At 37.5% G+C, this 24,404-nt stretch overlaps 1 protein-coding gene across 17 annotated transcripts in view; it reads right to left on the bottom strand.

Annotated features, from left to right (window-relative positions):
- The window catches only part of PPFIA1 (PPFI scaffold protein A1), a 59,758-nt gene that overhangs the window by 29,943 nt on the left and 5,411 nt on the right, over positions 1 to 24,404 (bottom strand). For 8 of the 17 annotated variants that reach the window (XM_085581235.1, XM_021555880.4, XM_021555882.4 and 5 more), the window contains exons 3-15: positions 8,872 to 8,973; positions 8,205 to 8,369; positions 7,299 to 7,373; positions 6,767 to 6,868; positions 6,294 to 6,515; positions 5,420 to 5,566; positions 4,753 to 4,887; positions 4,061 to 4,135; positions 3,550 to 3,633; positions 2,922 to 3,053; positions 1,470 to 1,532; positions 386 to 465; positions 8 to 140 (exon numbers count right to left, since the gene is read on the bottom strand). In XM_085581235.1, coding sequence (XP_085437361.1) covers positions 8 to 140; positions 386 to 465; positions 1,470 to 1,532; positions 2,922 to 3,053; positions 3,550 to 3,633; positions 4,061 to 4,135; positions 4,753 to 4,887; positions 5,420 to 5,566; positions 6,294 to 6,515; positions 6,767 to 6,868; positions 7,299 to 7,373; positions 8,205 to 8,369; positions 8,872 to 8,973 — 1,515 coding nt within the window. The remainder of the gene's footprint in view (positions 1 to 7; positions 141 to 385; positions 466 to 1,469; positions 1,533 to 2,921; positions 3,054 to 3,549; positions 3,634 to 4,060; positions 4,136 to 4,752; positions 4,888 to 5,419; positions 5,567 to 6,293; positions 6,516 to 6,766; positions 6,869 to 7,298; positions 7,374 to 8,204; positions 8,370 to 8,871; positions 8,974 to 24,404) is intronic. The other 9 variants (XM_021555884.4, XM_085581237.1, XM_085581241.1 and 6 more) reach the window with 3 other exon arrangements.

Here is a 24,404-nt window from a genome sequence, read left to right as displayed (position 1 = left end):
TCTTTACCTTTGAAGGCTCGTCCCTGAGAGCAGCCAGACGCCCCTTCTGGGGCCGCCTCAGCACAGAGGAGGTGCTGTAGGAGTCTGTGTGACTGTCCCCCACAGAGGAGGATGGCACAGGGAATCTGAAATCTGCTCTGCTGCAACACAAAACAAACATTTAATCTTTACAAAGGGAGAAAGAAACAAAAAAAAAGTCACCCAAAGGATTTCTCTTGTCCCACAACTGCCAGTTGTTTTTAAGCAGTATAAAAATTGTTCTATATACTCCGTAAAAATGAATTTATAGCTATGACTGAAATATTTTCATTTATAATATACAAGATTGTATTTAGCATAGTAACCTTAAAGAAAATAGAAAAAAAAAACAAACTACTGCTGGTACCTGTGATGAAGTGATGTGGCTCTGAGCCTCACTTGGTCGTTTTCAGCCCTTAATGCATCAACATTTAATACCAGTTGATCCTGGAAAAATAAATAGAAAAAACATATCATATGCTTTTTAAGAAAAAAATTAGTGTCAAATACAAATTTATAAACTCAGATTTAGGTTTTTAATCTCATTTCTCTGAAGGTTGGAAATAATAGATTTTAAGATACAGCCTTCACCTATTTAAGCATTGTTTTTGCTACACACAATACAGCACTGTCATAAAAGGGTATCCCAGAATAATACTGTTGCCTCTCTACCCTGACTCTAGTAATGACAATATATACTTTAAAAACAACTGTGAGTTCACATGCTACTAAGTTTATTATAATAAAGTGATATAACAAACAAGAAGATTTGTTCAAGCTGTCTGCACAAAAGGATCTAAAAGCATTCACTTTTAACTTGGACATTTTTACATGCTCCAGAAACTCAGAATTTAACAGCAGAGAAATACAATGAATGAGAGAACAATGAAAGCCTAAATAAAACAAAAAGTGGCTGATAATGAACATCTATAACGGGACCTTGTCATTTCCATGACAAGCAGTACACCAGGCACCTTAGCTATTACTAAGGAGCAGCCAAGTCTAATAAATATTTCTCCTTCTGCTCCCAGTTCTTAAAACTTAAAAAAAAACCCTTTAGCAGTTGCACAGGTATTTTGTGATATTCAATGCTTTGAGAAAACCTTATGGAAAAATGTCCAACATTAAAATATTTCTCATTTGGTTTTGCTGTTCAAGGTCATATTTACAACAGTATAAAAATTCTACACAATCTCCAAACTTTGGCCAATTGCCAACATATCCAGGCACTTCACATATTCAAAAGTGTGTTAAGTCTTGGACTAAAAGGTTATGTATTACCCATAAAAATCCCGTAAAACTGTGGCACACAATACCGTAAAATAAGCAATAACAACTCCTTTCTCTTAAACAGAACAGGAAATGTTAAGTTTTATGAGGAATTAAAATCTGATCCTGTTATGTAGCAAGGCAGCAATTGAGTCACAATATTCCAGAAATGCAGAGTCTACCTTTTCATGCTGAAGTTCTTCTATTTGTTTTTTTGCATTTTCAATTTCTCGAATAAGCGAATTCTGAAATTAAAGGCATCACAAATTAAGTCACTCATAAGCTTTACACTTTTAAACCATAACCATGATGAGTATAAAAAAAAAATGTAGTCAACACTACACATATACATCTTATATTACACATCCTTGACTGCTTCCATAATTTCACTTTGATTATAGTTGAAGGTTTATCCTTCCAGGTCTACAGCCCTCTAAATAATGGATTTAGTAATAATACTGGTTCCATATATCTTTAATAGCAATAGCAGTCTTTTAAAGCTCTATTTCACAATCTAACTAGTAAAAAAAGGGAATAATTATGGAATAATTCAAAGTAATTCAAGGAAGACCACATGATCAGAACAAAGTCTTAATGTTACCTGCATGTTTCTTCCCAACTTAGCACAAAAAAATTAGCTGGAAAACTCAAAAAGAACACTTTTCTAGTAGCTGTTAACTACAGTAAAGGAGAAGTAGATTTTCCTCATTATTTGCAAATGTAGTTATGGTTTGGAAGATAAGAGGGAGTCAGGGTCAACCCTGAGACATCACCTATTATGTAAGCATTATGCATGAACACAAGAGGAAGCAAACAGTCATTACAAGTCTGGAAACACCATTTGCATTCCAAAGCATTTTATTGCCATGACTTTGGTATTAAAAGACACTCAGTTTTTCCTGAAACGTTTCCCCAGATGCTCATTTCACTCTCTAGTAAAAGAAACCAAATATATTTTAATCCAAGACCAAGCAACTCAAAGTCAGCATCAAGCAAAGTGCCACTTTAGTAGACATTCCTTAGCTGGATGAAGAATAAGGGATCTTACTTCAAGCTGGGCATGGAAGAATAATCCATAAGGATCTAGATCCAAAATCAGAAGGGAAGAAAAGGAGTGAAAGTGTGTCAGAAGAGATGAACTGAGTATTGGGGAAAGCTCCAAGATGTGCACTGACAGTGCAGGAAAAGCCCATTTACATGCATATAAAGAGTCCCAAAATGAGCTACCTGAGAAGAAAAGTAAATTGCAGGAATCCCACAATGACTATGGGGAACTGGTATAGCCAAAAGCACTGGGAAACCAAGGAATCTGAACTGGAAAGGACAAAGTTCCAATGCTTTAGGCTTCCTGTATTACACATAGGATGAGCCTATTTTTGCAATCTGTACCAGTCAAACAAAAAAGGATAAAGCTTCTTAAAAGCTGCCTTCTCAACACCACAGTGCAATGCCCAGGGACAACCTCAAAAATTATTTTTAAGAGCATATTTTCAAAATCAGCACTATAAAAGAGCCTTAACAGCAACTACTTATTAATAAGGGTTTTGTGTTTATTTGCTGAAGTTATGGACACGTTGCAAAAGGCACAAATCATTACAGAATTACACATTCATTACTGGAATGTGACTTGTTACCTTGTCTTCCAGGGCAGCCATCCTCTCCTTGAGATGAAGCTGGAGCCTTTCATTGGATTCAGACAGGAGCTTATCAACAGTTTCTGACAAACGTTTATTATGCTCTTCATTCATCTTCTCTCTCTGTCTAGCCTGAGATACAAAGAAGCTGCTGAAAAAACTCCAGATTTGCAATATCTCTAACAATTTCCAGGTTATGAAGGCAGCAAGCTTTCTTTAAACCAAATGCATTTTTTTAACAGCAATATTTTTCCACAGGGTAACACTGTATGTGCCTCCAGGACTCTGTAAAGGGAAACTAAGGGTCTTTAATAAGTGATCCAAGATTAGAAATTCAAAAAACCAAGCCGGTATTTAAAAAAACTTTAAAAGGCACAATTCAGAATGGATGACCTTATTTGTAACCTAGGAACCAATTTTTCCATAGTCATTTAAATCAGCAAGTTTCTTCAAACTTTTATTGGAGACTTTCAGCACATTTTCCTTGAGATTTAAGGTTAGCCACAGTAGAGTGACTCACTATCAGCCAGCCTAAACTCTAGCTTTATTTTAAAGCTGAGAAACAAAGAAGATTAGGTTCTTTCTTTCAGCTTGTTATCTTTGTCAAAATGTCACTAAAATGCAGTACCCTTTGCAGTTCTTGATTCTTCTCTTCAAGCTGTGCCTCCATCTGTCTCAGCCGCTCCTCGATATTGCCGTGTCTCTCCTCAGCCTGTCAATTTGAGAGCAAAATAAGAATTTGGGTGGGTTTTTTAGGCTCCAAAAGCACAGGAACACTGAGGCACAGGAATATTTCTAACATGCCTTGCACAACTGCCATTTATGGTAAAGGACAATGCAGAACAGATGCTTTTCTGTCACCAAAAGGACCTTGCAACAGTTCAGATGGGAAGTGACAAAATGATGAAACCTCTCACCCCTAAGTACCATCATGAATCAACTACTACTGTTTGCAAACAAGCTTGCAACAGCGAAGTTCATTCATATCCCCAACAAATACAACCAAAAAATAAATTAAAGTAAAGACTGAGTGCATTTTCAGCTTCTCCTCACTAGCCTGGACGATGGGACCCTTTGTTAGTAATCATGGCAAAGCAGAAAGCAGCAAGCAGAGACAAGGACTAAGATACAAATTCTACCTTCCTAAGCTTGGTGGCAAGTTCCAAAACTTTAGCATCTTTAGCAGCAGAGCTCCCAGGAGACAAAAGGTCAGACTACAGAGCCAGTTAGGGACAGGAAAGATAACAGGGAAAAAAAAAATGAAACTAAGGCTTTGAAAGAAAACATGCACACACACACTTGAAAAGGCTCATTTTTAGTTAGCTAAATATAATTCTTCAGATTTCATTACTCCATTTGCAACCCTCAAAAAATCTTGATATTTGGTAGTACCACAATTTCTCTCGCTCCCCACTTGCTTCACTTAGCAGTGGAAGAAATTTAGTTTCAGAAGCAGTTCGTATTTGGAAGACTTTATGCCTGTTATTGAATAATTTTAATAAAAAGTACAAAATAATAATTCAGATAGATATCTTTATGATGTAGAAGTGTTAACAGAAAACCCGCTTTAGTTCCAAAGAGCATAAACTTAAAAAAAGAGATTAAAAATTAATAAAAAAAAAAAGAAAGAGTAAATCAGAGTGTCTTCAGAGAGATGAGTGGAAAAAAAAAAAGTAGGAAATAAACATTTTCTGTACGAAATAAATATTTTCTGAATTATTTGTGGGAAAACTGGAAATCAAATGTAACTAAACCAACACTAGGAACAGAATTCCTGCAGTGGGACACCAATGGAGGAGAGAGTCTGGAGGACACTGCACCACCACCTCACCTTTGTAAGTGCTGCCACTCTCTGTGCCAGCTCAGCCTCCACCTCTGGCAAAGTCTCAGCTTTTCTCAGCGTCTGCTGCAGCTTTTGCTCAGCCAGTTCCAGTCGCTCTTGCAGCTGCCTGTTCTTATCTTCACTCTGCACAGGATTATGGCCAGCAAGTGTTGAGGGTTAAAGAAGTGATTAGTTAGAAAGTGGTTGGCTAAACAATCATTTCTGGCTTATAATGTTGGACTATTTCATGTCAAGCACTTGTCAAACTTTCTCTCTCACTACAGCAATAGCCTGTAAAAACCACTACACGCTGTGCAAATCTTAAAAGTTTAGCTCAGAATGAGTAATTCTCACCCACAAAACTAAAGATGCTTTGATACACATACAGTAACTTAAAACCCCACAATTAATAGCAACAACAGCCCTGCTGCTCCAAGATAAAGTGCACTAAATTTCTCAAAACCATTTCCCCTTCCAGTAAAGCTATCTCATCTTTATTCCCAGGGTAAAAATCTCTGCATTGTATGACTCCAGCTCCTGAAAAACAATCACTAATAACAGCACATTACAGCTGATATTTATCTCCTCAAAAGCAAAGTGCTTCAGCATGAACATTAATTATCTCCATTAGCTTTATGCTGAGCAAAATGTACTTCATCTCATTTGAAACTACAACCTGTCGGTGCATGGAGTCTTTAGTGGCAATTTCATTTTCAAGTTTATCATTGAGGTCATGCACAGATGTAGCTTCACGTTGTGCAGCGAGGTAGCGTTTCTCCAGAGTGGTGATTCTCTCCTCCATGTCCTCCTTCTGGGCCAGAGTCTGGGCAAGACACACAACAGAAGTCAGAACGTGAGAGATCATTTCAAATAAAATAATTTCAAATAAAATTTTTAAAAATCAGATTATTTTTCTCAGTAAAAATTGAAGTCGAAAGAAATGGCTTTTTAAAACAGTTAATGATTAAAAACCACTGGTCTTTATTACCTTATATCATACACCTGCTTCTTTCCTTTACAATGGTACACACACAGCAAATCTTGACTTGCTGGGGAGGGTCAGAGAGTGATCTGGGATATAATTAAGCTCCCTTTCTATGTAATGAGGATATGTGGGACCCTGGAGATTAGGGATTCAGCTGTGACAGGAACTGTCAACCACACCACTGAAATTAAAGGGATTCCTCAATCAAGTACATCTTTTAAAAAAGGAAGCAAGAGTAATAAGATGAGCATGTATGCAAGAGTAATAAGATGAGCATGTATGACAAGATCAAGCATCTCTTCCAGAACATGCTGAAGTTGGCAATGCTAAATTCCAATCTATTAATGAAATATCTACTTAGTCATAGGTTTATCCTGAAGACAGATGTGACCCTTTGGTCTTTTAAACAAAAACCAGACACCCATCATGTCCTAAAAAAACATTTTCTTCTCATCTATCAAACCAAAGACTTCCAAAAACAATGGTTCAACTAAGCACCTGAGAGACTAGAATTTTCTAAAGATGGCATTTGTGACTCCCCAAATCCTGACAGTTCCTTCCTCACCTCACGTACATCCCTCTGTAACTTTGTGTTCATTTCTTCAGATTTTATTAAGTCTTTCCTTGCTGTGTCTAGATCTTCTTCCAGTTCTGTTACTCTGCTGGACAAAGCAGTGAGGCGTTCTTTCATTTGTATCTGCTCTTTGTTTTGCTTATCTATGATGTCTTGGAGTTCAATCATTTTAGCAAGGTTTTCATCATGGCATAATGAACCATCAGAGGCTCTCTATTAAACAGGGGGAAAATAGTGTATTAGCATGATGCAAATTAGATTGAAAAACAAATTGTAACTCACCTGTAAACATCCCTCCCTAAAGGTAACTTTATTATTGAACAGACTGCAAAAGCTGAAATTTGAATAACTGAGACTTTTTAACAAGATGATCATTCAAAAATATTTTATTATGGTTTAAAAATAAAATGTTATGGTTAATGATTAAAAACCATATGTCAGCTAAGCAAAGTAAATAGCTGTACCTTCCCATTTGTAGTTGGTGTATTTTCTTGTTCATGATTTATATCCAGCATCCCATCTGGAAGTGTTTTCTTCTGATTATTTTGCTCTTTCAGAATCATTAACTAAAAGAAAAGTTTACAGACACATGTTTCAAGCCAATTCCTTTTTCACTAATAATATAAGGAACAGCTGCAAAAGCAAAGGAGCAAAACAACAATTACTGATTCTACTGCCAGGTATGTATTAATAAAATATGGCACAAGCACTCAAATACCTTATGCCACTGCAAACCCTAATTTTAAAGGCACAGGGACTCTTTTTGTTGGTTTGGTTGGGTTTTCTTGAGGGCAGAGAGGGTGTCAGGAGGCTAAGGTTCGGCTTTTTCCTCTTCTGCTCTTTCAAAGCAGATAAGTTTAAAATTAACAATTATCCCATTTGGCAAGAAATCAAAAGGAAGAAGTGAAAGTGAAACTTAATAAATTACTCTGTACAAATATTGACTGAAACAGCCACAATGGACACATAAAGACTTCTTTTAAGACAGAAACTTACCTCTTTATGTGTAGTACCTAGTTCTTCTTCCAATAAGCTACACCTTTCAAGTGCTACTCGTAACCTCTCCCTTACCTGAAAGGGTAATTTCAAATTAATTGAAATAATTCAAATCAAAAATCAATTTTGCTTGATGCCATGCCTTTACAGACAATAAATTACACTGTTTCCATTACACTCAGAAACCTTCTTAATCTGGAGTCAGTCCTAATTGCAACACATGCTACCAAAAAAATAGCCAAATAATGTGTATCTTATAATCTAGCTTCTCCTTTTTTCTGTCATAAGCAACGTGGCCTGTACATTCAGGCACTAAAGAATTAAACATACCCAGAATTTGCTTGTCCTTTTTCAAGTCACAGACTGTGTTTGCTTTTGCTCATCTACAACATGGAAGAACAGGTAAAATTCCACTTAAAATCATTTGCCAGATTTTACATACAAGGGTCACAAAGTCAGGTAAACTGCAAGTTGGCAACAAAATTCACAGTGAACTTTAGCAGTTGCATATCCTGCTGCTAATATCAGGCACAACTGAAGGGAGGAGCTCTTTTAATTCAGATTTCTATCCCAGGGTAAGCAGATTCCCCTCCTCCTCTTCTCCCTAATCTATTTCTTTTATTAGATAATCAAAAGGATAAATCCTGATGTTGTACAGGTAAGCAGCTGTGTGCATTCCTACAGCAAATATATTGCTCCTGAACTATGCTGAGTTTACATTAACACAGTTAATGAAGTACTTGAATAAATCACAGCACCTTGCTTTAGTTAAGTGCAGCATCTTAATTTAGGAGAGCATTCACCAATGTAGTTACACTGCAGAGATTTCTACTACTGCAGTACAAAAACTGCCTGGCCACACAAAGGAAAGAGGATGAAAAGGTATTACGTACAATACTTCATTACCTTTTCATCAAGAGCTTTGTGGTGCTCAAACAAGGATTTTAGTGCTTTGAGAACTTCTACTTCACTAGAAACTCCTGCTGGAGACTGAGCTTGCCTCTTCACAACAGTCATCCTGAGGGATCGTTCATGCCTGGAGACAAGACACTCCAAATGTTCCAGTAATAGCTAAAGCAAAAGCAAAAAAAAGAAGAAAGCAGTAATGTTTATTCCTGGTCTGTACAGCTGCAGAAAACTTTGCCTCCTAGAACATCAAGTTTAGAGTTCTAAACTTCAAATTTTAGAGACAAAGGATATTGTATTGAGTGTAAGGACTCCTTTTTAACATTTCAGCTATATTAGCACTGTAACCTGCTCAAACAGATCACCACAACCTGCCCACTCTGCTCCCAGAGCTGCAGGATTACAAAACTTTAACAACAAAAAATCTGGATGGCAGATAGCAGTGCAGTCTTACAAGCTTTTCCTGATTTTGCACAGCAGCATTTGGAGCTGTGTACAAGCTGCCAAACCCTCTTGATCAACACATACACATTTGGACTTCCATGGGGATTCATCTACAAGTATCAAGGAAAAAAAATAATTTTAGCTTTTCAAACTCAACATTTGTTTTCCTCCCTGTAGCTGGATGCTTTAACAATGGTGAGCTTGAAGAAGACAAGGAACTGACCCTCGTGTTATTCCTTTCTGCTTTCAGTTCAGCAATTTCTTCTTCCCTTTCAAGCAGCTGCTCCCTGCATACATTCAGCTCTTTTGTGAGCGCTGCAAATTCCTGAAACAAATCAGACAGAAATATAAGCACATCAAATATCAGGACACAGTGAGAGTGGATTCATATAAACATTTGACAGTTCCTTGAAGCATTCATTTCAGATGTGCAAAGCCAGTACAACTGTATAGTCATGCTAAGCCAGCTTCAGTTCAAACATTTAAAACCTTCATGCTGCCAGCTGTAAAGACAAAAGATGTTTGACCAGGACTTTGAAAACTTGTTTGTGTCTCAAGGCAATTATATGAGTTGGGGTTTCCCTGGTAAGCAAAAGGAAAAATTTATTTGTAAGACACTTTGTTATGGTTTCAAAGAGTTGTTAGTTTTGTGTGTTTTGGTCTGTTTGTTTTGTTTTTTTTAACAACTGCTGAGGGAAACACAAAAAAAACCAGAGCACTAAGAACAGCAAAATAAGGAAACCAATAAACATGACAAATTTCAAGTCAGTATTTAATTGTGAGCAACAATGAATAATCCCAAAATGGTACCAGATTACAGCTAAATACAGAACTTTCATTCAAGCCTTCCTTCCAATCTCACAAAAGGGAATGAAGCAGCCCTTTCCCTACAGTCCTGCTAGAAATCCGAGGATTAGAATCAGAATTTTCTGAAAGCTGAGCCTGGGGGCTTTAAAGCCCTCACAAGGCTCACCCTCCAAATTCAATAAAGATTTCGCCAAACAACCCAACCAAAGTGAAATAATACAGAGTGAAGTGTCAACAGGGAGCAGGAGTGGAGCTAACTCACATCACTTACTGCATGCTTATTACTGCAGTGAACACAGTCAATATGAAATAATATCCTCCTACTGTTTGGGGTTTCTGTCAGGAAATGATTGTACTAATATCTGCAAGAGCCACTGCAGCCTAAACCATTTCCCCTCTCTATCAACAGCCTCACTAACAATAATATAATATAAAACTTAATATAAAGGACATTTAAATGTTCTGTTAACACAGGGAGCATACTCTGAATAGAACAAAAGGTACAACTATACACCACATTTAGAAGCAAACACAAAGTATAACTTTATCTACCCTGGAAAAATTTAAATTCCAGTGTGAACCACACTGGAAATGAGAATTGACAGTGTGAATGTGAACAAGTCCATCCTATAGAAAAGAGCCTTGCAAGAAAACATCCCTCATGTCTTGTCAATGCAACTTATAATGTGAAAATAAATATGCTTCAGTCACTCCAGTGGCCAGTGAACACACCAGGAGCACTTGGATAAGAAAAAAAAATGCTAGTAACTAACACTCCTTCCTGTTCTCCAAAATAAGGAAAATACTCATAAACAAGAGCCTTGCCTAATAAACAACAGATTTGTACAGCTGAACTGGTGATTAGCAGGACAAGGTCAACACAAATACCCAGCTAAGTGGAGACACAATTGCTGCTTCTCTACTTTTTCCAAACTCTGCAAGACACACTGCTTATCAGCCAGCAGCTGCATATCAAGTGAAAGCTTAACATGGAGTTGTTCTACAGCAAAATTCAAAGTGACAGAATGAACATGCTTAAAAACAAAAGGCCACATCAACCAATTAATTATACTATGCACATCTGCAAATTCTAACATGCAGCTAAAATAAGCAGACATGGTCAAAAGACATTGCATTTTCCAATATTCATTTGGTAAACTTTATTCTAAAATATACACATGACCGAAAAGACAAAAAATACATTGCACAACATGCACCTGGAGTGAACTCTGGAATTATTAAAGTATCAAGCTTTTAGAAGTTACTGTGAAAAAGACAGCAATATGACCACCACCACAGATGCAGAATCCATCCCTATAATCCCTCTTCCTAAATCCTGCTCATTGGTAACAAGTTTCAGTCCCCCCGCTTAATCAGCAAAAAACTGCAAAACACATTCATTTATTTTCCTTTCTCAACTGCTAAATTATTTGATTTATATATAAATATGCTGCAGTATTCCATATGCATTCTTAAAAAAAAGGGGCCTATTATTTTCAAAATGGACATTAAGTACTTCCAAAACAACCTGGTCTGCAAATACAGTTACCAGAACTTTTATACACACAAAACAAGTTACAAAAGGGTCCCAAGTACAAGGTAAACCAAGAGAGGAAAAACCAACTCCAAGCTTCACTGGAGCTGACAGAAATATTGACTCTACCATAGCTTTCCCAGCTGAGTTCTCCTTCACTTCCAAGCTTTACCTGCACCTTCAACATCCGACATGTGGGAGCTTCAAGACTCCCAGGGAATTGGCCACACACTCCCCTTTTGCTCTCACACGAGCTCAAGTAAACCAGAAACCAAAGCTGTCATTTTTCAAGGGCAGTCCCTACTAATCTTTACAGATTAGATAATTATGTACTACTGAGATGAGCTTCACATAAACTTACTTTCTTGATGTGTTTTTTCCCCTTCCAAATTAATAATAATATAAGAAGAGTAATTTTTAAAACCCTAAAAATACTAACATCAAGATTTAGAAACATCAATATTTCCCAATTCTCCAGATGACAGTGGCCTGGTATGGGAAGTTTTATATTTTTCCTGTCTCTATCTCAAGTCTTAAGAACAGGATGAAGAGCACAAGGACTACCAGACACTGCCTCATAATCCTTTTTCAACTTCAAATCACTGCATAGCATCCATATGTTAATTTTTATCCATATGAGCTTCCCCACATAAAAACCAGCTGTATATTTTAAAGGAAGGCTATTCACTCTTCAGATGGTTATAGGATACAGAGTTCCAGTCCATTGCATACTCCTGTTTAAATATAAATTGTGGCACAAATAGATCCCAATTGTGACACGAACCACTACACTGTCAGGTGACCCAGAGCAAGAGTGCACACAGAAATTTATATTGCTGCTGCATAAACACACTGACAGGGATTGCTGGCATTGCACAACACCTCCACTGCTGTTTGTTTTGACAAAATAGGCTTGCTTTGAGTCCCGTGAGCTACCTAAGAAAGAACATTTGAACGTCCTTAGTTTCAGCTGACACTGCCAAAAGACATGTCCTTTATAGTGTTAATACTTACCTTCAATGGGAGACAATTTGTGATTTCCTTAAGCAGTTCAAAAGCAGAAAAACTATTTGCAGCTTTATCATCTCAAAAAATTTCAAGTTGTCTCAATTTCTTTCTTGGCATTAGATGAATGTACAGAAGGAATTAAAAGAAAAAGGAAAGAATCCTGAGAAACTTTCCCACTTGTCCACAAAGCTGTGTCACTTTTCTGTAATTAAGAAGACTGAGAGCAACAGAATGAAGTTCTGCTCTGTTTCTGGCTGCCATCAAAATAATAAATACACAGCACTGGGGATTGACAAGAATGGAACTCACAATAAGCATTTCAGAGCACTGACAGGAGTTGGTGAGAGAGTGCTGAATTTACCAGGGAAAGACTCCCTGCTGATTAGAACATTCTGGCAAACACCCATACTGTAAACTGAAATGTTTACTGAAGAAAGTAACTTTCTGACTCAACTGAATCATTCCAAACACATCACTCTTGCTACCAGAAATAAATATTGTCAACAAAAAGTCATATTGAGCAAGTAAGTTAGTTCTTGTTCAGTAATACATTTTCTGGGGCTTTTTTTTGTTCGCAAGCTCCAGGATTTTTTAAAGCAATAGCACTTCTTCTATCTCAACCTTCAGAGCTGACCTTCAGCCTTCAGTATTTAGATGCCACAATATAAACATCCTTCCAAAAGCTGGATCCATTAGTGCTGAGCTGTCAAGCCTGGCTGAGCTGACACACTTGGGAACTCCAGGATCCCAATCCTGGAACATTCCAGTTTTCAGAGAACAGGTTCCCTTCATGTTCATTACAAACATAATTCATAGGTCTCACAGACAGCACATCACAGACCAATAAATGCTATGTGACAGGAAGATAGTATTTAACCTAGGAAAAACACTTGAAAGAAACCAAGGTAATTCCTGAAAGTCTGTTAATATAAGTTATGTATTAGGAATGCTCTACAAATAACTGAATTTGTTTGGAATTTTACCAAGCAAAAAAAACCTTATTGTACAAGAAAATGCAACACCACTTGAATGCACAAGTAATCATGAATTACAAGCAACCACATGGCCAGAAAATTTATATAAATTATTAAAATATCTGTAATAAAAAAAAGAGAAACATTTAAAATCCATCAAATATTATTAAATACTGTAAAGTAGTAACTAGTTGTGACTGTTACATCTTTAGGAACATCTCTGACCCAAATATATGATTGGAATTTATCTCCAAGTGATATTTTGGTTTATTGTTATCATTCTGGTCTGCTGACTGAATATCAAGCAAGCCACTCACAAATCTGAGCAGCTAAAGAGAGCAGGAAAAGAACAACCAGGGCAAGTGCAGCACATCGAGGGTGAAAATCAATGGGATCTGAGATAAGTTTCCATCATGACGTTTGTACTACATATAAACCACAATTATTCCAATTGATGACTGCATGGAAATGGCAAATATACAGTCTAAAAAAAAAAAAACCAAGCAAAGAAAATATAAATATCTAGGTTTTCTTCTAGGGTATTTCACAGTCACTTCACTTTAAATCCAAGGGAAGTTTAGATAGCACTGTGTGGCACAGAGCCCCAATATATTTGAAAATTCCCAGCAAGCAAATTTTCATACCTATAAACTCACAGGTTTGTTTTGGGTTTTTTTAGGCTAAGAATCAGAACTATGAAATTAAGAAACAGTTCGAGGGTATTGAGAGTTAAAACTGAGGAGTACTGACTTGTTTTCACCATTAAAGTCAGCCTTGGAAAAAACCATAGTCACACAACAACATAGATTATGCTTTGTCTGTTCCATGTAGTAAAACACATTGCTTTCAACCTTTCCATATCTCTGGCATGTGCTAATGGGAAAGAGAAAAATCAGCATGGAGTGTGCAAGGAAAAATATTTTCCTTTTCACCTCATGAAAATAATTTCCAGTAAGTATCGAGCAGCCTAAAAATACTAAGTTAGAAACATAAAACTTATTTCAAACATGAAACAAGTTTATCTTTTGTTCACAAAACCCCCAGAAGTTAAAAGGGAGCGTAAGAGAATAGTTCAAGTAATACTAAAACATGAATATGTCAAATTCTTGTGTTCTGGAACACTGAAAGGCTTTTCATGCTCAAAGTAGCTGTTTTTCCAAGTGGAGCTAACTACTCAACAGAGTGAGAACACACAATTAGTGTATTGGCCTCCTTTCCTACTTCTGTGTATGCATAAGATGTTTTATAACTCAGAAGACAAGCACCAAAACAGAGGTGCAGATTTCTTTTCGGTCAAAAAAAGATCTCCCCTTCCAACTACTGCCACTGAGATATAGAAAAGGTTTAATACCACCTTTGGTTAACTCTCAAAAATCTGTTTGGTTGGTTTTTTTTTTTTAAACTACCTTTTTTTTTAAACTCTATCAAAAATTGCAACACTGTATGAAAACACTCAAGTGAATATTGCTGCCAGCCAGTGATTAATACTAAACCTAAGACACTTCTTACCATTCTATCCCTTTTTTTATAACAGGTCTCCTTCAAGTGTCCCTCTTAGACTGACCTATCTAGGTTTTGTCATTAATGCTGCCCAATCCTAAATAGGCAATTAAGTTCTAACGTGTTTACAGTTGCATAATGTTATTGCTCTAGAATGAAACTCTCACTGTTCCCAGCCCACTTTGGAGCTGGAAGCAGAATCCACTGCATGGCATTTGACAAGCCAAGAGCCAAAGGACTCCTCACTCACAGCCAGCAGGTACCAAATGCATGCCCAAGGGCAAAATGGAAAAGCTTATACAGCCGACCCAAGTCTCCATGGCAATAAGTAGGTTTCCAGTTACCATCCCGAGTGATCTGCCTAAATTTATGCACAGCGTTCCCTGAGCTTGAACTACAAAGCACAAAATCCAGACTTCAGTGCTGGGAGCTTCCATAAGCGCAAGGAAATATAAATGGAGAAAGGTAGGATTTAGCAGCTTGGCAAAAGGAATGCAAGAGCACCAGGAAAAGGGAGGTAGAAACACATCAGCTCCATGTCCTCCTCCCTGTAACTCCCCTTCCCCAGTCTCACTAACACATTCCAGACATATCCTTTTTGGGGTGCAGGAGGTAAAAGTACCAGAACCGAAACCTGGATACAGTCTCTAGCTCCTCTGAGAATGAGGGGTTTTCCTTTCACCACATGAATCACACACACAGCAGCAAAGTCTGGAGTGGGAGCCTCCAAACCCTTGTGCACAGAGCACTGGAATCATTAACCACAGCCTGTCCAAACCTGGACTAGCAGAAGCCTTACTGCCTGGCTTCCTGCATTTCATTTTCCCTAAACCCAGCAGAACAGTGCTGTTATGTACACAAGGACAGGGGCAAAGCCTCGTGCAAAACCAAATTTTTGTGCATCACTGAAGAGCCAGCATTCCCTGGTCATACACCGTGCTTGGGACTGAAGGGACACAGGGCAACCTTCCAGGCTCCTCCAGTATAGCCAGACCTCCATCCATCCATCCCCACACCACAGGGAACACAAGTCACACATGTGACACAACACACGGTCCCTACAAGCCTGTTTGCAGCTAATGTGGGCAAAGCCAAGCCACAGCTGCATCCTGCAACTGCTCTGTAGTCTGAGAAAATAAGGAAAGAGAACATGAGGTTGTTTAAACAAGTCAAAAAACCTTATCCTGTCATTCCTATTACAACCTGCATTTTGTTCTGCATCTTCTGTAGAGTAACCAGCCTTGGGATCATCCAAACAGTTAGAATCCCTAATTTCTCCATATAGTTTGTTAATTTTTGCACCAGCCTTAACAAATCAACACAGTTTGTTCAAAGCAGGGTAGATCACACAGGGTGATCAATTAACCCAGAGCAGACACAACCCGTTTTCATGCCAGCCTTTTAAAACCCTTTAAAGCTACAGATGTGTATCAAATCAACCAGTGAAAAACTCTACCTAGTTCTCCCCTCAGGGCTTTCTCCAAATATTCAATTGAGGGGGCAAACCCTGCAAGCTAGCAGAATGCACAGAGGATTAACAAGAAAGAACATACTGAGCTCATAACTTGAAATACCAGTTTGAAGTTATTTTCTTCACTTGTCTTTGCAAAAATACTTATTAAATGTTGCCTGTATTCAGACAACACCGTGGATCTTCTCAGTAAGGAAGTTCAAAAGATGAAGAATTAGGAGAGCAAGCACAGGAAATGCAGAAACAGCCCTCAGACTTGCATGAAACTTGGCATCTATTCATATGCAACAGTAGCAGAAAACCTTCTTGTAATCAATTCATTGTGGTGTGTCTATGCAACGTTCTACGTTAGCTGCTCCTCAGTGTACAGGAATATGTCCCCTGAAAGGGCAGATAAGGAACAAAAGTATCCAGAACCATACCGAGCTTGTTTTCCTTGGAAAAATGTCCAAATCAGCCAAAATATCATCAGGAAAACTTAAGTCATCGTTGAAAAATGGGCTTTTCAACTTGGGGTGGCTACTTTGTACAGAGCAGTAACTGTTGAGAAAAGCTGATAACAAAGTAACCCTTTCCAATACTGCATCAGTCCAACCACCACGATTCCAGAATAACATCTTTATTTAAGACAGAATAAGGCTACAGTACTTGGGGGATGTTTGAAAAATACCTGCCACTCAGTGACACACTGAATCAATGAATTCTAGGGTTTCACAATCAGAGTTACAACATTCCTGCACCCCCAGCCTAGTCTATTTTGATGAGAAACTAATATAGTAAAGTAGCAGCACAACTTCTTAGGTGTAGCTTTAGGCATCTCCATTTTTGGAATCCATGTCAGTGAAGAAACCTACCCACACCCATACCCACCATGGCAAAGGGAGGACGTGTACTTAATTAAAGAGAAAGAATCTTGCATTACCAGTTTGACAAGGTATGGGAGAAAACCAGTCTCCATGTTTAATATGACAGTAGAGGGATTTCACTGAAGTTTTTCCTCTCCTCACACAAAGACGGTCAAGATTTCCTGGGATTCCACACTGGATAGCACAGCCTTGGGGATAACACATCCAAACTGAAGAACAACTGCAAGATGTGCTGAGAAGATTTAAGAAGCTCTGTAATTTTCCTGGGACCCCCATTCTGGAGACTAAGCAGCTGTAGCAAGATCTTTTAAGTTGTAAACAACATTGAATTGTAAGTTTACTTGGGAAAAAAAAATCTGTGTATCAACTCTAAACATACTGCACTTACAAGAAACAGCACAATTCTAGCTCAGATAACATTAAATATTAAATTTCTATTACTTTTATGAATTAAAAATTATTTAACCCTACATACTACATTCTACTCATGTTCCATGACTAATATTGCACAGTTTTTTCACGAACAGACCCAGGACAAGACCCATCATGCACAACTATTTCAATGACAAGATACTCCTGCTTGCAAAAACTGAGCAGCAGCTGAGGCCCTGCCCTATTCTAATCGTTCATCTTGGCCTCTAGTTGCCAGCTTTAGTTCTGTGGCTAGCAGCTGAAAAGTACATTTTTCACACTCTGCTAAGAGGGAATGCTTGGGAATATCTGGATAAGCCTGGCCAAGCCACCCTCATTAAACAAGCACCAGCATGTAGTTCCCCCTCACTGCTCTCCTATTATATAGATATATGTATTTATTATTTTTGCCAAGTGATGAACACTTCAGTTTTATAATTTCAAACTTGTTTAAGCAAGTAATACTCACTGAGGACAGATATGTGCTTTCAGCAGGAAATTCAATTTACTAGCTCTTCACATTTTGTTTTTCCCCACTTCTCTGTACTCTATCACCCCAATTTACAGGCTGAGTAGATTTATTGGGCTAACTGAAGCTAAATATGTCCAAATCTGTGATATTCTGAATAAATTCTACTGTGCCATTCCATTGAAAAGTTGTTCCATTTTAGCAAATACTCCAAAACAAAGCAATTCTGAAGTCTACACAGAAAAAGCACAATCTCGGGTCCTACAACAGACATGTCTGCTATCTAAGCAAAGAAAAAAAACTAGGAAAAATCAGCAACATAGATTAAACATTGAAGAGCTGTTTTGGGGGGAGGGATAAAGTAATTTTTAAAGTTCAAAGTAATTTTTGTGTCTGCCACAAACAAAAAAAAAATCCATAATTAGTTCAAGTTTTGACCTTGACGACTACCTGAACCTAGACAGAAGAAGGAAACCAAGGAGATGAGCAAGGCTATAATGCAATGAAATATTTTTTTTTAATGAATCAATCAATAAATGATAAATAAATGAAAAATAGATAAATTAATAAAAGACAGGGGCAGGCTGTCGATATGGTATCACCACTGACAAATGCTGAAGTGAAAGATGGGTTGGTGGGAAACCTGTGGAGCTCCTGTTCCACACTGGACTAAAACAAGGGAAAGATGATGCAACAGGGAAGCCCTGCAGCCTTCTGCTCCACTGAGACAAAAGAAATGCTTGGCCCATTTCTCCTCCTCTGCTTCCCAGGACTTAATCTTTTATAACCATTGTACAAATTCAGGAGAGGGTTATGCAGTCTCCACAAACTACAGCTCCAATGGGGTCAGACTTAAACCAATGTTAGTATCAGCATAAAAGAGACCCTAGGAGGGGAAAAGGACAGCTAAAATCCTAAAAAGCTGTTCCATTTCCACTTCACATGAAGTAAAATAATTCCAAATTTCTTGAGACAAAGACTCAGCTTTTGGAAGATAATGGTGTGGAACCACACCCTGCAAAGACATTCTGAAAACTCAAGCTGCATGTTTTAGAAAATAAATTACTAGATGCACCTGCCTCGTGCTGTTTAACATAAGGCTAGAAGAATGTTAAGACCTTGCAAGCCCTTTCCCATGAACTACAAAAAGGTGATCATGCTGTATGAAAAATACTTAAGAACAACAAAAAGATACACAGTGGTATCCCAGGCCGTCCCTGAAATTATCTAAACCAAACTTTTAGTCATTCCCCCCAAATGTACTACAGTAAACAGAGAGAGGGATAATGGGATAATCTGAAATTAGGAGTTTACCTTACACAGGCAGAAACATGTGGAAAGCCCAACCAGATTCACCCACACATCAGTATCACCCTCCACACAGGCTCTGCTCCTCTAGCCTTGGGTCTCCTGAGTGCAACACCATTCTTTACATCCAAATTAGATTAACTGAAGAACTCTAAACATGATAATCCCATTTATTAATTTTTTTTATTTGGATCAGAAGTTTATTTTACTTCTGGGTTTCCAAAGCCACACATGCATTAAATCCCAGTAGAAGCAAGAGATTCGAGCATGAGATGCATCCAGGACTTTCAAATACCCAACAAAAGAGAATCTTAAAGTATATAAAATTACAGAGTATATAAAAAGTATATACAAAGTATATAAAATTCCCACTGGGAAGAACAAATCCACAAGCACAAGCTACACTGAAAAGCACAGCAAATAACAGAATTTAGCTCTGGTACTATTAGTTCAGCAAGGTTAATAGAGAGCCATGACTCCCAGCCAGTTACAGAAAGAAATGTAAAGAAAATGAGAGTTTTGACTCTAACATTCTACTGGCAAAGTATATATTGCTAAGTAATTGTGACAGGCTCACACAGGACACTTGAGAATCCACAACTCAAACCCAAATCCAGAATTTAAACCCTGCCACTGATCAAAATAGAAGTCCCTTCAGATATGTACAGAACTCCCTTTTCACCCAATTTTCTTTTTTAAGGCAATTTGGGGTTGCACAGTGAAAAAACTTTCATATCATTTCATATAATATTTTACATTCTGTAAAGCAAATGAGCAATTTCATGTTGAGATCTCTCCCTCCCTTTTCATGACTGTGCTTGGAAATTCAGAAATAGTTTAATAAAAGTGGCCACTATTTATGGAGATAACCATGGATATAACACCAATAGAAAACCAATAATTTATGATCCTCTTTATTGAGTGAGCCCTCTCCACACTGAAGAATGTTTGTTTAGCTTTTACACCAAGCATTTTGGTGGCCAAAATTCCTTTTCAAATAATCCAAAATAAACCCCATTTCTCAGCACTGGACACTGTCAATGTTGAAGACAATTATCAGTAGACTTCATCAACTACAAGGCAGTTTCTTCACATGAACATTCACAGATCTTTCAATCATACATCAAGCTAGTCTCAACTTTGTACAGGCAAACATAGAAATTCTCTGTTTAAACAGCAACATCTTAAGGTGGCTTTGTTTTGTTTGGTTTTTTTAACTATGTAAATTACTCAGATCCACAGGCTTATATAATTAAATCCTTTTACTGTATACTGTTCTGTAAATTTGAAGTAGGAAAAGAAAATCTCGTTTCTCTTGACAGTAGTGTTTAACAATCTCCATGCTTTACTCATTTTTACCACACAATCTATCCTGCCATTATATATAAAAGTTAAATATGCCTCTAAAAACAATGTTTTAAGTGTATAGAACCAAATTTTATATGCATTTATTTGAGAGGTAGGATAAAAAAACAAGTACTGTGCTTCAGAATATTTCTCTACAATTGGATACCCAACTCTACTATGTACTAGCAATAGAAGTAAAGCAAAACACAGCAGGACTGAGACCATACCAAAAGAGAGATCACTGTTCTACAGAGAGGAAAAAAAGAAAACAGAAAAAAATGTTAATTAAATTTTAAAAGAAAATCAGGAGTTGCCCATTTTCCTATGACAACAAAGAAAAAATGCTTTCTAAAGAGAACTTTCTAAAGAGAAGCTCTTTTTTCTCCTTAACAAAACTCAAAAGGTCACAAATCAAATTTTTCAAGTTTTTTTTCCAAGCAGCCCTTTAAACAAGTCCGTATTTAAAATCTGTCCTGAAGATGACAGGACAATCTCAATACTGCTGGTGTAAGGATATTTTCATTAAGGAATCACAGAATCCTAGAATGGTTTGGGTTGGAAGGGACCATAAAGTTCACCTCTGCCATGGGCAGGGACACCTTCCACTAGATCAGCTTGCTCAGAGCTCCATCCAGCCTGGACTTGAATCTTGGTGCACTTCACAGAATTTATAAAACAAAAGACTAATTCTAGATATTTATCATTCTGAAAGCATAACCAGAAGACAGATGAATTACAGGAAAATATAGACTGTTCTTATTTATATGTATCCATTAATAGCCATGGCATATTTGGATCCAACCAAAATTATATTTCTGTTAAGATCTCCACTACCAGCCTCAAAAACCATATCCTCAGTAGACAGGAGCATAAACACATCGGGAAAGTTCAAGGACACTGTGGAACAGCAAAACAGATTATTAAGCAACAAACTTCTCTTTTGAAAAATGTTGCAGCTCCAGCCACTGCAAGAACAGGCCACAGAGCCTTGTCAGGCTGATCAGAAGGAATGGAGCTGATTTTCAGTGGAGCTGATGTGAAACCAAAGGTCAGGTCTGAAACAGATAAAGGTCATGGGCAAAAAACCAAGGGAAACAACTATTAACATCAGCTTAGAGGAAAACAACACATCAAAATGAAAGCGGGCATTAACCTGGACTGGTAATCACACTCCTCCAATTCTATATATCCAAACTCCCAGAAAAATCTCCTCTAGTGACCTACAGGTATGGATTCCTACACAATCATCTGGAGTTTCCCAAATGTGGAAACATTATTATACCTCTGAGAAAAAATCAAGTTGAATAAAAAACTCTCTCCATTCAGTAGCAAGATAATAATTCTTCTTTCAGCCTAGAGAATGTGAAAACTTTTTTTCCTGGCAAGAATTGCATTACATTTACACTTGGGGAACCCACAGGCAGGATTATTTAAAAAAACACACTTGGAAAGTTATGAGCATCCAGATTACCTGACACACACAAGAGAAATTTATGTCTTCTCAGTATTTGTAGCCTGAGATGTGTATACACAAGAGATTATGGTGAGTATTTCTAATAGATGTCAACAGATACCAGTCAGCCTTACAGACTTTAAGTGACTTAAGCTGCGTAAATTGCCACAAGCAGCTTACACAAAACGTCTGCCATATTCCTTTAGAAATTGAAAACTAAAAAATAAATCCCCAAATTCAACCGTCAAGTATATTCATGCAGTTATGAGATGCAATGCTAACTTAGGGAGAGGAAAAAACAATTACTTATAGGCACTTAAAACGTTCTTTCCAAAAATTCAAGGTCTCTGACAATACTCTTAACTATAAGGGGCCTGCATATATTACAACACAATGTGTCCTCCTAATTCCATGATCAAAACTTACAGTGAATAAAACCAACATTCAACTCTCCTAAATATATTACAGAAAGGATGAAGCAAAGTCTTAGGCCAGTGGACATTAAAACACTACGAATTTGTAAGGGGGTAGGGAACTGTGCTCTTAATTCATATTTATCTTAAGAGAAAAAAGAAAAAGGTTTGTTTTTTTTTTTCTGGAATTGCAATTATGTAGCCACACTGAATCTTCAAGTCTTGCAACTAAACATCTTCAAAGCTCTTATTAGCTACACTCTTAGAAAAGAATGGAGGAAAAAATAAAAGGTAACAGAGGAAGAATTCTCTAAATACCAAAAGACACTACCTCTTGCACCTCAGAGGCTAAAGGCAACTGATGAGTATATATGTGATGTTCACCTGGTTCTAAACATGTATTCTAAATACTTTGTTTTGATTATAGTTCTCTCCACCTTATATACAGCCTGTTTTGAGGCTGCAGGTTAGACTAGAGCACCCCAAGCATTAATAAACCCACTGAAAGACATCTGTCCACAGTAGCACAAGAGTAGGGGAAAATCACTAGCTCCTGTTTCAGGCCCTCATCCACTACCAAAACAAACAAAAAGCATTTTTGTACAGTCACTAAAACATTCTTAGTACAAGTAAACTAAGGGAAATAAAAACAATAGTTTTGGACTTCATCAAATCTGCTTGTTAAGGGGAGGGATGGGACACCACTAAGTAGTAAAACAGCCATAAATTTCATCCCAAATTTAACAGCAGTAAAATTCACCCTCAAATACAGGGAAACTCAAAATGAATTCCAAATTTAATCTAGCTAAATGGTCTATTTATAATCAAGCAAACCTAAATTAAAAACACAGTATAAACAGCAAGTTGCTAACAATAGGCAAACAGATGTCTGCCAGGCAGGGGTGGATGTTTCAACAAACAAACTCAAACACATCCACATGAGAAACCAAGAAGACAGAACCAATGCTGGAGACTCAGTGCTCAAAATACTCTTCTGCATTATTTAATGTAGCTACTCCTTTTTGCCCAAACACAGGGCATTACTTCAGATAAATTCATACTTTGAAGGTTTGGAGCCAACGGTATCTGTTTCTATATCTTGAAAAGAAGGAAAGGGAAGCTGAGGTTTATTGATAATCAATGAAGAATTCTGAATGTTAACTCCTATCTCCATCTGACTTAAACTAGTGTAAAGCCTTAAACTAGTGTAAAGCCAAATCAGTTCAGCAGTTTACTAAGAGTAAGAGCCAAGTAAGATTAGCAACTGAAACTCAAGATAGATGTCTGAAAATGCAATAGGAAGAGTCCTGTTCATCTCTGCTCTCAGAACAGGGTGGGAGCAGTGGAGGATGTGCCTGCTCTGCCATCTATGTGAAACCCTTTGGCACCTCCAGGATTCCTGGGCACTCTGCTGGGATTTCAGAAGTCAGCACCAGATGCTGCCAGAGTAAGAAGTGAAAGCCATGGCAGCTCAGGGCTGAACATCTGGGAATGCTGCAAATGGAGCTGCACGTAAGTGCTGAGGAAATTTCAGCTGTTGCAGAGTCTGGCCAGGCCTTTGTGTGCTCTGCCACCGTGTTCTTCATATTAGGTACAATTCAAAACCTCATTTCTACACCTATGACATCCTGTATTACTTAAAACTTGTCTGGAGGCAATCCAAATACCACTATTCATAAAATGGCAATGAAATCCTTAAGTCCATCAGTTCCAAACAATGCCAGGGAAGTCTTTGGGCCAAGTGTTTTGGTATTTCTTACAGATGAGGCATTGAGTATTTCTGAGATTGTCTAAGGAACATCACTGTATAGGGACATACCTGAACTTCACTAAATACCAGTATGAACTGACACACACCATTTTTAACTGAAGCATGAAGTAGTGATAAAATATTTGCTATGGACAGAAATCAACTTTTACTTTAACCTACTATTTTGCTTACCTTGTACAGAAAAAAAAAAATGAGGCATGATAAATTTAAGGCCAAAAGATCAAAGGTGCAAGATTAAGATGGATCTTAATATGTATTGCTTCATATTTATATTGTATTTATTAGCTTATAAAATTAACATACATATTAAAATTTTCATCCTGATAAAAACTGCTGTGAATTCCCCGACTGGCTTTTATTTGTGACAAGCACCAGAACCACTGGAGATTAAACTCTGGTCTTCACCATCCAAAACAAGCATCAT

Source organism: Lonchura striata, chromosome 5 (assembly GCF_050655825.1).
Source record: "Lonchura striata isolate lonStrDom1 chromosome 5, ASM5065582v1, whole genome shotgun sequence".
NCBI classification, from domain to species: Eukaryota; Metazoa; Chordata; class Aves; order Passeriformes; family Estrildidae; genus Lonchura; species Lonchura striata.
The sequence above is the reverse complement of the archived record's forward strand: the minus strand, read 5'-3'. Positions and strand labels throughout refer to the sequence as shown.